The sequence below is a fragment of the Manis javanica genome, chromosome 17, assembly GCF_040802235.1.
Source record: "Manis javanica isolate MJ-LG chromosome 17, MJ_LKY, whole genome shotgun sequence".
Taxonomy (NCBI): domain Eukaryota; kingdom Metazoa; phylum Chordata; class Mammalia; order Pholidota; family Manidae; genus Manis; species Manis javanica.
Window position 1 is genome coordinate 4,861,508 of NC_133172.1, and position 13,160 is coordinate 4,874,667.

Sequence of the window (13,160 nt, forward strand, 5' to 3'; positions counted from 1 at the left end):
AAATGACGCTGGAACACTTAGAGGTCCACAGGCCAAAAAACCAAACAAACATACAAATAACCCCACATTCATCACACAAGTCATGTATCTTATAAAGGACTGGTACCTAGAACATAGAAAGAACTCTAAAAGTCAACAGTAAGAAAACCCAGTTTTAAAAATGGGCAAAGATCTTGAATATACTCTTGATTGAAGATAAACAGATGGCAAATAAGCATGTGAAGAGATGGCCCACATCGTTTTTTGCTAGGAACTGCAAATTAAAATTGCAGTATACCACAAGTACCAGGCTATGAGGTGTGCTAAAATCCAAAAAAACCCTGAAAATATGAAATGCTGGTGATAAGGTGGAATAACAGGAACTCTTATTTGCCAGAGACAATGCAAAAAATGATATCCATCTTGGAAGTTAGGCAGATTCTTGAATGTATGTTTTACAGTGATCCCAATTTTTAGAAAGGTAGTCTAAAAAAATTATTTTTTAATTAAAATGCTTCTCACTGACAAGAATTTAGGAAAATGGTTTTGTGACAGACCTGAAAAGAAACATCCAAGTTTATTTTTGTGGGGAAAATGAGAAGAGTGGATGTGGGAGACAACTTTTTAATAGGGGCCTTCAGAAGGAACTTTAACTTGAAAGAGGTAACTTTTCCCAGTATCCAAAGGTTGGGCCTCAAAACACCGACTAGCCTAGGGCATGGGTTCACCCCTTGCAGACTCCCGCCTCTCAAACACAGACAAACCCTGCACGCCCAAAACAACACTGACCAAATTCAATCTGAAATTTACTGTAGAAACTTATGCACTGAGGCTCCTCTCTCTACTGCAGGCCTGTGTGTCATGTGCCCTGTATTAAATCACCGAGTTAGAGGCAGTGCTCATGGGACACAGTTCCCTCATTTTCAAATACCCTTCTTTCAGTTAACAGACTCTAAGCCCTGACCACAGGCCCTTCAGCCCATAATCTCAGACTAAGCCTTAACGAAAGGCCCCACACTCACACCAGATTCCACATGACTGACCCCAGATAAACCCCTACATGGACATTCACACACGTTCCCACTTCCTGGGCACAGCAGGCCCCTCGCTCGGACCCCACCACCAGAATCAGGTTTCCCGGACCTTGAGCCTCTGAAGACCCCATCTGGACCAGTGCCACTTCCAGTTCTGGTGCCCTCACCCCACAGTCCCTCCTCGGCTCTCGCTTAGGGCCACCGTGGGCTGGGTGGAGTGGGTTTTGTGAGAGTGCAAGGTTATTTCCGGAAGTCCAAGCTCTGGCCTGGCAAGGTTGCACGAGTCAGTGCTGGGGCCACTGGGGCCGCCGGGGCTGCTCTGACTCCGACAAGCAGGGAGGAATGAAATGTCTATGGACACCCCCATGCAGTCCTCTTTGCAGGAGGCACTCAATGCTGCAGAACAATCTACTTGTTTTCAGAGGTGGGAATCTATCCAAGGTCAAGTGACACTTTGGGATTCCCACTCTTCTGACACCAAAAGCTATGGTGTACTTTTTTTCCTACATTATGTGTAGCAGTAACATTATTATACACATCAGTAATAGTGTAACTTCATTCAGGTAACTGGACCCAACTCCATTTTGTGTAAATATGTGGGAGGGGGTCTCCCAAGACATACCAAGCAATTCTTGAACATCAGCAGGGTGTCTGAGAACTCAATTCTGACGCCATCTGCCTGGAGACAGTACCAGATTCCCAGGGTAAGGGCTCCATCTTACATGACTTCCCTCCATTCCCTGACTCCAGATGCCAGTCACAAGCCCCAGGCAGTTAACTGTGCTCCTGACCTACTGGCTACAGACTGGAGGTTCCCATGAGCTCCCCGTTCTGTTCCACTAATTTGCTAGAGTGGCTCACAGAACTCAGTAAAACACTTAGACTTAGCAGTTTAATAAAGGATACTCTAAAGGATTAAGTTAACAGCCAGATGAAGAGAGACACAGGGCAAGGCCCCAAATAAAGGAGCTTCTGTCCTCTTAGAACTTGGGGCCTGGCTCGGTGGCATGTGGAGGTGTTCTGGTTCCCCAAGCTTAGAAGTTCTCTCCAACCAAGAAGCAGGATCCAACTGAGCAGAGCAAGCAAAGCAGAAAGAGGGCACAAAGCTCTCCTCAGAGGTTTTTGTGAAGGATTCACTGCATAGTCATGATTGACTAAATTAGGGCCACTGGCTGATTCAGCCTCCAGTAACCAATACATGTATTTTCTATTATCTCACAAGGTCAAATAGCCAATCTTAAAAGGGTACATGCTAAGTGATTCAATTTTTCTAACATTCTATAAATGACAAAATAATAGATACACAGATTTGTGATGCCAAGGGTGAGGGTCAACGAAAGGATGTGATTAGGAGGGCGTAGCATGAGGGAGTTTGTGTTGAGAAAACATTCTGAAGTTTTACTGTGGTGTCAGTCACGCAAACGTGATTAACATTTCTTAAAACATAAAAATCAATGAGTGCATAGTAAAACTAGTGAGATCCAAATAAATCCTGTAGCTATCAGCACAGTAACAATTCCACTTTCCTCCTATTTGATACAATGAACTAAGGTTATGTAAGGTTTTACTTGGGGGAATAACTGGCCGAGGGCATTTAGGGAATCTCTGGAGAATTTGTTTTTGTCATTCTAAACTTTCTTCAATATTAAAAATTATATACTGAAGTTAACACTTAAACTTGAGACAAAAAAATTGTGTCTGTTACATAACAGGCATAGAATACTCCACTGTATATATAAAATTTAATCAGTGATAAGAGTAACTAGCACTATTTAAAATTTATAAAATGAGAAGGCAACTAGAAATATGGCTGAAGTATCCTTTCCCCAATGTCTGATGTGTTATCTGTCCAGACTTGTGACAGAATGCTCTCATTCATCATTTCCCCAAGGCTTCTTTCCTTCCGTAAATTGTCTGATATTTAGCTTAAGTCCACCACATTGAATGTGTTGATGTTATTTCTGTATGGATTCCTGGCAAATGATGATGCAATATACATTACTGAAACTCCTGCCATATCCATTGCTGTATCTCTACTGTGAACCAAAAACCACTGAGGTCTTGAGCAAAGGCTTTCCCACAGCTGTATTTCTACCAACTAGAAATATTCACTCATGGTTATGATGATCACATATGATAGGGTCTAGTTCCCACTGAAGGCCTTCCCAGTCCATCACATTCACAGGGCTTATCTCAGTATACACTTTTTAGACATATAATGTACTAAAATATTTTCAAGGCTGACTGTATGAGTTGTTTATAAGTTCTGTCAACAAAATATGAGGCAATTGATCACTAAAGACAATACCAACCTTCTTTGCATTGTTATTCTTCATTACGTATTACCTTGAGGGCTCACAACTGGCAAAAGCCTTTCCCAAAGTGACTACCTGTGAATTCTCTTATGTTTAACTAGGATTGACAAGTGGGCAAAAGCTTTCCCGCAATTGCTGCACCCATAGGGCCTCTCTCCTGTATGTTTTCTTTGATGAACATTGAGCCCTGACTTTGTGGTGAAAGCTTCCACATTCACTGCATCCATATGGCTTCTCTCCTGTGTGAATTCTCTGATGGGTAATGAGATCATTTTTACGCAAAGAAAATTTTCCACATTCAGCACATGCAAAGGAAGTCTTTCCTGTGTGAAACTGCTGATGTTGTATGAGGCATGTTCTCTTCCTGAAGGCTTTCCCACATTCACTGCATTTGCGTGGTTTCTCTCCAGTGTGAGTTTGCTGATGTATACCGAGAGTGCTCTTCATGGTGAAGCCCTTTCCACACTCATTGCATATGGACGGCTTCTCCCCAGTATGTGTTCGCAGGTGTGCAATGAGCATGTTTTTTCCAGTTAAGCCTTTACCACACTCATTGCATATGTAGGGCTTCTCTCCTGTATGAGTGCGCCTATGTACATTGAGATGACTCTTTTCTGTAAAGCCTTTGCCACATTCGCTGCATATATAGGGTTTCTCTCCTGTATGAGTCCGCTGGTGTCCAATCAGCCGGATCTTTGCTGGGAAGCCTTTGCCACATTCGCTGCACACATAGGGTTTCTCTCCTGTATGAGTTCGCTGATGCACAATTAGGCGGCTTTTCACAGTGAAGCCTTTTCCACAGTCACTGCGTATGTAGGATTTCTCCGCAGTGTGAGTTCGCTGATGCACAATGAGATCACTTTTCATGGTGAAGCCTTTCCCACATACAGCGCACACATAGGGCTTCTCTCCTGTATGTGTTCGTTGATGTCTGATCAGAGGGCTCTTCAAGGTGAAGCCTTTTCCACACTCAACTGCAAGTATAGGGTTTCTCTCCAGTATGAGTCCGCTGATGTATGATAAGACAGTGCTTCACTGAAAAGGCTTTTCCACATTCATTGCATGTATACAGTTTCTCTTCTGTATGAGTTTGCTGATGTGTAATAAGACTATTCTTCAGGGTGAAACCTTTCCCACATTGATTGCATATAAAGGGTTTCTCACCAGTATGAGTTCGATGATGTGCAGTAAGACGCCTCTTTTCAATGAAGCCTTTTCCACATTGGCTGCATGTATAAGGTTTTTCTCCTGTATGAGTTTTCTGATGTGTATTGAGACTAAACTTTGTAGAGAAGGCTTTCCCACATAGACTGCATCCATGGGGTTTCTCTCCTGTATGAGTTTGTTGATGATAAATGAGCCGACAATTTTTGATGAATGCTTTCCCACATTCACTACATGTGTAAGGTTTCTCTCCCATATGAGTTTTCTTATGTATATTGAACTGCGATTTCTTGAGGAAGGCTGTGTCACATTTAGGACATTCATAATGTTTCAGCCCTGTGTGAACTCGCTTATGTTCAGTTAGCCTGGATTTTCTGGAGAAGGCTTTCCCACACATACTGCATCCATGAGGTTTCTCTCTAGTATGAACTCTGTGATGATCAGTGAACTGAGAAATCTTGATGAAGGCTTTCCCACTTTTGCAGCATGTATAGGCTTTCTCTATGTTGTGAGTTCCCTGTTGCTTAGTAACCTGGGATGTATTGTGTTTTGCACTTACAGAGCATTTAATTTCAGTATAAAACTGTTCATGGTTAGCATGGAGAAGAGGTTTCCCATGTCCATGAAACTCAGCAGACTTCTCTAAGTTACAGCTTCTGTTCTGGTTTTCAAAACTTAAATCTGATTTTAAAGGTTTTTCACATGAGTCAAGCATATCACAATTTTGCTTTAAATGGAAATGACTTTTGCTGTGATTAACAATATTTGCAAACATATATTCACAGCATTCTTCCACACTCTTCTGCATGCTTTGATTTTGCAAGTGACATTGCAGAGGATCACCAAATTTCCTCATTTCTAGGAAAGAAGAGGATAATGAATCATTCTATAATCTGTCATAATCTTAGTTTGGAACAAAACTGTTTTTGAAAATGCCTTCATGTGAAGTAACTATTTAGTAATAATCCTGTGTTTGGTATAATAAAGAATATATTTGTTCTTCATCCATAGTTCTTGGCACAGAGCTAAAACCCTTTTAATTTCCTAAGTGATAAGAGAATCTTTTGTTACTCAAAACAGGCCCTTTCAGTCACACCTGAGTTTATGCCAATCATGACTTAGCTCTGGGTTCCTAACACAGCCTCAAGATAGGGCTGGTCACCAGAAAGACCAAGTGACTAGAAGGTTAGAACTTTCAGTCCCACCCACCAACCTCTGGGAAAGAAGATATATATATATGTGTGTGCGTGAATGTGTATATGTATTAAAGAATATGTGTATGTGAATAAAAACTCCTGAACAAGATCTGATCAGCTTCTGGATTGGTGAACACATCCCTGGGTCTGGAGTGTGCTACACCCAAGTTCCATGGGGACAGAAGCTCCTGGTTTGGATTCCTTCAGACTTTGCCCTATGGGCTTCTTCATTTGGGTATGCATCTATAACCTTTATAATAAATTTGTAAACATAGGTAAATGTTTTTCTGAGTTCTGTGAGTCACTCTAGCAAATTAATTGAACCCAAGGAGGGGGTCATGGGAACCACTGATTTAGCCTGTTGGCAATCTGGACTTGCAGCTACTGACATCTGAAGTGAGGGCAGTCTTATGAGACTGAACCCTAAATGTGTAGGATGTGCCACTGTTTCCAGGTAGATGCGTCAGAGGGTGAGTTTAATTTGTAGAACACCCAGGTTTAATTACAGATGTAGATAACTGAAGCAAAGGAATAAAGGCAGTGACTGCAGTCCATGAAACACACTTAAAGGTGCAATGGAAATGTAAGAGTTGGAGGAAATCCAGATAGATATTTAAAGAAAAAACAACTGATGGCCTCATCAGTGAGAAGAGGTTAACGAACCCGGGGAATCAAGGATTATTCCCGGGATTATGTGGCTTGAGCCACTGGCTGGGTGGAATGCCTCTGGATGAAATGAGGACTACTATTCAAGTCCAAAATGAGAGGAGACTCTACTGTGCACTGTGAAATATGAAGTTTAAGACAATGATTATATATCCAAGTACAAACATGAAGAAACTGAATATATAAGTCTTTATAAAAGACCTGAAAATTGCCATATGGATATCATTAACATATACAAATTATTCAAACAAAGAGTACTGGATGAGACTGTTTGGAAACGTAGAATAGAAGGTGAAGGCACAGGCCAAGGCTTTAGTCATTCCAACAGGTAGTTTTTTGGAATTCAGTAAGCCCACCCAAGGGAACCAATGTTGTAATGTTCCTTACAACAACTGTATCTGACACATTGTTTAGTTATGCTTATTATTGTTTATATAGTACTTTCACTGAGAATAAAAACCATGTGAAGAGTAGAGGCAAGGTTTCTTTTTTCTTTTTTTTTTTGTACTGCTGTTAGCTTCAAAAATATTAGCCTATTAGACTATCAAAACACAAGTTCTAAAGGAATGAGGTTATCACATTAAGTGCAGGAGGAAACCACATGTATGAACACATTAAAGTGTTTAAAAGGAGACAAAAACTTTATCATCAAGACGATGTCACCTGATGGAGATCACTGAATGAGAAACTGTAATCTCACGTGGCAGGAAACATGGTTCACTGGGACTAAGGGTCATCAAGTAGGAAAATAATTGTATTTCTCTATCCCAGCAATAAATAATCTGAAAAGCAAGAAAGCAATCGAGAAAGTAATTCCATTTACTACATAATAAAAAGAACACCATACTTTGGAGTAAATTAAAAAAGGAGATGCAAAACATTCTGAAAGTTATAAAATGCTGTCAGAAGAAATTAAAGACCTAATTAGATAGAAAAACGTCCAATGATCATGGACCAGAATGTTTGATATGGTCGAGATGTAATTACTCCCCAAACAGACATACAGATTCAATGTTATCTCAATCAACATCTTAGCTGGCTTTTTCACAAAAATTCACAAGGTGTTTCTAAAGTCCAAATGGAAATTCAAAGGATTCAAAATAGTCAAAATAGTCTCAAAGTTGGAGAATTCACATTTTCAAATTCAAAAAACTTCCTCCAAAGCTGTAGTAATCAAGGCTACTATGAGGATATATACATATAAAATGTCCCCAAATTGATCATGGTGACAGCTGTCAACTATGTGAATACACTAAAAATGACTGAATTATATACTTTAAGTGGCTAAATTGTATGGTATGTGAATTTAATCTAAAAAAAGCCATTAAAACATAAGTGAAAACAAAAGCTCTAGGAAAAAAATGCAGCAATAACATCTAAGAACTAAAGAAATATCTGAATTAGCAAAACTATGAAAGAAGTCATTGAAGAAGACGTAAGTTATGACCTAGTTTGGGCTGGAAATCATGGAGCACGTTACAAAGATTTTTTCCAGTTAATCCAATGAAACAGTAGAGACCTGTAAGAGGGCTCAGCATGCAGGGGACATTCAAGGTAATGCCAGGATGGACAGAATTCCAATGTGTAGTGTTGAAAAAGAATCTAAATTTTAAAAAGACTGGAGGGAAGGTGATTCCTGTTCCCACACACAAAACAGAAGTCACAGGCCAGTTGCCATGAAGAGTAAAATACATAGAAAGCAAGCATACATGTGACAGTATTAAGGCAGAAGTCAATTTGGGAGTCTCTTTCAAAGAGCGATTAACTCATGGGAATGGAGACTTAAGAGATGACCACTGAAAAGAATGAAAACAAAAGTAAGGAGAACCTTGAGGTGGGGGTGGGAGCCAGAGGAGGACAGGCCCAGTGAGAACCAGGTCCCCGCGGGGACGCATCCGAGGTGAGGCTGGGCGTTGTGGAGGGGAATCATTGTAAGAAAAAAGTGATGAACTCAAAGTTCTCTGTTTCCAGAGAGGCTTGGAAAGTGGAATTTCATAGTAAGAGAGGTGGCAACCCAGGTAGGGACATAGTGACAGTGGACAAAAGAGGAAGATATGAAAATCCTAGGAATAGTAGGGATGAGGATTTAATACACGGGTAACTGTTGAACCACTGAGCACTGTCCCAAAACCAGTATAAGACTATCAACTATACTTCAACTAAAAAAAAAAAATCCTAGGAAGAAAGTAATCATGCAAGCAAAAAAACCCGATATATACAAGATAAAAAAATCTAAGAGGGTAATTATGCAAACAAAAACAAGATATATACAAGATATATATAGGATCAGACGTCAGAAGAGAAGAAAAGGGGGTAAATTTCCGTCCAAACTTCTACAGAGAAAGAGTTCTCACATGGCAAAAGAGATGTGTGGGGGTCTCTGCATTTCCCCAGGTGTCCTCTCTGACCTCTGCCGCTGCCCAGCTTGCTGGTTGTGACCCACTCACCTGGACAGATTTGACTGTGAATTTCATCTTCTAATGTCCAAAGTTCCTCTCTGCGTTCCAACTTGGAGAGTGCATCTGGTTTGGAGGCTGGATACCCTGCTTGTGAAAAATGCAGAAGGCTTACACGTCTGGATTGTGCTGGGGTATGGCAAGAAGGGATGATGGTATGTATCAGGGACCCAACGGGTTTCCTATCTGTAACATCAAGGCTTTTCTCTCAGGAGAGGGGACATTTTATCCTCTTGTCTAAGGATCTGAGAATCTGCAGTTTCAGAGCACTGCAGTTATTCTGAAGAGCTAAGCAGCTGAGAAAGAAAAGGTTGTTGACGGGGGCCCCCTGAGCGACACAGGGGCGCCGTCCTCACCCACTGACACCAGGTTCCTGTAGTTCTCCAGCATCACGTCCCGGTACAGGCTCTTCTGAGCGGGGGCCAGGAACTGCCACTCCTCCCGGCTGAAGTCCACGACCACATCGCCGAATGTCAGGGATTCCTGTTGTAACATAGTGCTGTTTAATGGGGATTTGGAAACAGGGTAAAGGAAATGATTCTGCTCATTTTTGCAATATAGGAAATTGGTGGGTTTTTTTTAACACACTGTGACAGAATAAGAATCCTAGTAAAATATTATGTCACCGTGCAGTCTTCCATTTATCCAGCGAAGTTGAAAATCCAGTTTCTGTAATATGTACCATTAAATCCTCTTGCTAATGTAGGAACACCTGCAATCTATATATAAATTTGAGCACCTATTTGCCAGTACTGAACTATATGCTACTTATAAGTAGATGAATAACACAGATTCCTAAATTTGTCATGATCGTTTGGGCCAATACCAAAACCAGTAATGAAGAGACTCCAGATGCTAGAATCGCAAGACAATACAAACTAATTTCAGTGGCTAATATATTAGGCAAAATTTAAAAAAACAGTATAAAACATGTATAAAGCACAAAAGATGGCTAAACAAATATGCAAAAAAAATCTATTCTTTACAGAATATATTTATGGGCACATAAATGTCCATATAGAGAAGTACGTATGTATGTGTGTATATCATTAGGCAGAGTTAATCCCATATTGAGTCAATGAAGAAATAGCTGTAGGGAAGATATTTTTACATTTATGAGAAATGAGGGCAGTTAAGGACACCACCCACCACATCTCCTCTATGAAGAATCATCAAAGACCAGTGTGAATTGCACACCTGTGTGCCGTGGAACATTAACATTCCTCAAGGAACTGGTCTTTCTCCTCCCAGTTAATGCCTGAGAAATCATGAGATAAGAAATAGTTGGTCCTTCCTGATTCCTGGCACAAGAGTCCTAAAGCCCTTGGAATTTCCTAAGTGATAAAGGTGAGAGGGGCATCCTACGGTATTCATAGCAAGATCCTTTCAACTGCACCTGAGTTTCTATTAGGAGATGACTCTTCATGGGCCCCTAGATATCCTAAGGATGGGGGCTGGTTGCTAGGGAACCAACCCTGTGATTGTTTTGTTTACATGTGGGCTGATAAAATAAAACATTTAGGATGTTTGGGAAGCACACCTTTCTTTTGTAAAGTGGAAGCAATTACGATCGTGGGAGGCAGTGTGGGAAGGGAACCAGCAGAGCGTGATGGCTCAGTGGCAAGGGACCCCTCAGACTAATTTCAGGAAAGAAGACACACAGACAGGATAGACACATTGTTGTGTCCATGAACCTCCTCAAGTCGTTTTACATCCCAGGGTGCAAACACTTCAGTATGAAGAACACTGAGCTAAGCAAATAATAAGCACTGTTATAGTTAATTCTCATAACCATCCACCTCTTGATACTCTGTCAGAATACTGTAAGTATAAACCTATAAAGGATTCTCAGCAAAAATATTCTTTAGGAATAAAACTGAAGCAAAACATTTTCAAGCAAAACCAGAGAGAGTTCTAAATGAAAAGACCTGTGCAAAAGGAAAGGATCCTCCCATGCAAGCAGAGGGGCAAAGAGTGAAAAGGAAAAAAACTGGCAGATAAAAAGTTAAGTCTAAATCAGTACCAACTGGAAAAAAATAATGATCCTATCTCTGGAGATTTTAAAAACATAAACCATTAAAATACACCATGACAGCATATAAATTAGGAGTGGGTAAACTTAGAGGTGTTCGAAGGTCTCTGTATAGAGAAGCATACGAAAGTACTGACTACCATAATACTTTGACAAATTAAGTCTGTATGTCATTTGTAATCTCTAGCGTGGGAATAAAACTAACATGTTTTAAAAACATACATAATTTCCAAGTTAGAAGACAGGGAAAATATTATGCATATGATTTATGTGGCAACTGCTCACCTCTATCACTGCACCTCAGAAGCAGCCATATTAGGAAAACAAGTAGGGGTGGTTGGGTTCCAGTGAAACTGCATTAGCAAAAACAGGCACCGGGCCAGAGTGAGTTGCAGTGCAGTTGGTGCTGGCAGCAAGATGTTATTCTGATGGCCAAACCTCAGCTTCAGTGATTTTTCCTTGGTTTTTACTTGCAGTTGTACAGGGGGTATGACCTTATTCAGTTCTCTGTAATCCACAGTCATATGCCAGGAGCCATCTGGCTTTTTTACTGGCCACACTGGGGAATTGAAAGGACTATGGGTGGGCTTTGTAATACCCACCTTTTCCAGCTCCTGGAGAGTTTCTCCAATCCCTTTATATCCTCTATATAGCGCAGTAATAGCTTATTGCCTAAAGGTGTGGAAGCGGGAGCCTAGCAACAGGCCAGTTACATCGCCAGGTGGTTTAAGTTCAGTGAAGATCCTGGCCATAGGAACCCCAATTTCCCCACACCGATACAGAGTCAATGCAACCACTATCAAAGGTACACAAAGAATTTTATAAATATTAAGAAGCTGATTCTAAAATTTACATTAAAAGGGCAAAGAACCTACACTAGCCAACCAATCGTAAAATACAATTATAAAGTTGGGAATGCTTACGCTAATCTATTTTAAGATGTACTATGAAGCCACCGTAAACAGGACAGGTACTGAATGACATGATACATACATAAATCGGAGCGCAACAGAATTAGAAGTTGAGAAATAAATACACACACGGCCAGCTGATTTTCAACAAAGTTTCAAGACAGTGCAATGCAGGAAAGGATGGTCTATTCAACAAATGGTACTGGGGCAACTGGGATATTCATTTCCCACAAACCTACACCCTTACCTCATACCATAGGCTAAAAAATTAAGTTAAAATAGATAGTAAATTTAATTGTAACAGCTAAAAACATAACATCTACTTCAAGGGAATGAGAAGACAAGTCATAGATCGTGAGCCTGGACGAGACACGCGATCACTCACAGAAGCTTTCCACCGCAGTTCTCAACCGGGTCCCACAAACAGTGATCCAAGAGGACCTCAAACCTGGCCGAGTCGGCCTCTCGCTGGTTGATGTTTTCAGACTCAGCCGCGGACTCCCAAAGGCCCCCTCACCCACGCTCAGTGACCTACACCCACCCTTCCCGCACCTCTCGTCTCACGCATCCCACAGGTCGAGCATTCAAGCCCAGAACCCGACTCACCTGACCCCGTTCCTCTCCAGACACCGCCGGCAGCGACAAAAGGCGGAGCCCACAACCGAAGCCACTTTCCATCCGCATTCCCACCTTCGCGATCGCGAGAGAAGCCGACGGGGAGGAACCCGGGAGGCCGGCGAGGACCTCCGTTCGCCGCGGGACTTCCGAGTTCCGACCGCCGGCCCCACTCTATGACGTTACGGCCCCGTCGGCCCCGCTCTATGACGCAACAAGGCCACGCCCACCCCAGCGATTCCGACGCGAGGGGTCGTAACGGCTGCGGGGAGAAACGGAAGTCCTCCTGGGCCCCCGCGGTGCTTTTACCTCCTCACAAGGGACGGTCCATAATGATGAGCTAAGCGCGTAAGACTGCGGAGGCTGGTGCCTCTTCAGCGCCACCATAGTGCGTCCTGCCGGCGGCGCGACAAGGAAGCATGGTGGCGCCTGTCGTGAACTGTCGCGCTGAGACTAGGCTGCCGTACCGTGGGCGCCGCCATCGTAGGGGAACGCAGGTGTCCGTACAGCAGAGATGGCCTCGGACCCCGGGCGACTTGGGAAGATAACGTCACTGCAGAGGCCACGGCCAGAGAAGTGAACAAAAGCAGTGATCACATGAAATGTTAGGTTTGGGGAGGGGGCAGTTCCGTGTGAAGTTATGAAGGAAGTAAGACAACCATTTAAGGGGAGAAGCCCCATTAAAAACGCTGATACCCACATGGATGTGGGTACAGCGCTCCCTCTAGTGGCGAAGGAGCTGAAGTGAAGGTGCAAATATAGGTACCGGTTTCCTCCCGAAAATAAATGAAG

General features: G+C 42.1%; 1 protein-coding gene across 1 annotated transcript; it reads right to left on the reverse strand.

Annotated features, from left to right (window-relative positions):
* Positions 1 to 539: 539 nt before the first annotated feature.
* ZNF615 (zinc finger protein 615) lies at positions 540 to 12,671 on the reverse strand. The gene is given in 6 exon segments (XM_073225841.1): positions 540 to 3,535; positions 3,537 to 4,300; positions 4,302 to 5,350; positions 8,802 to 8,897; positions 9,167 to 9,293; positions 12,360 to 12,671. Coding segments are annotated over 6 exon segments (2,250 nt in total). The 5' UTR covers positions 12,438 to 12,671; the 3' UTR covers positions 540 to 3,399.
* Positions 12,672 to 13,160: the final 489 nt, after the last annotated feature.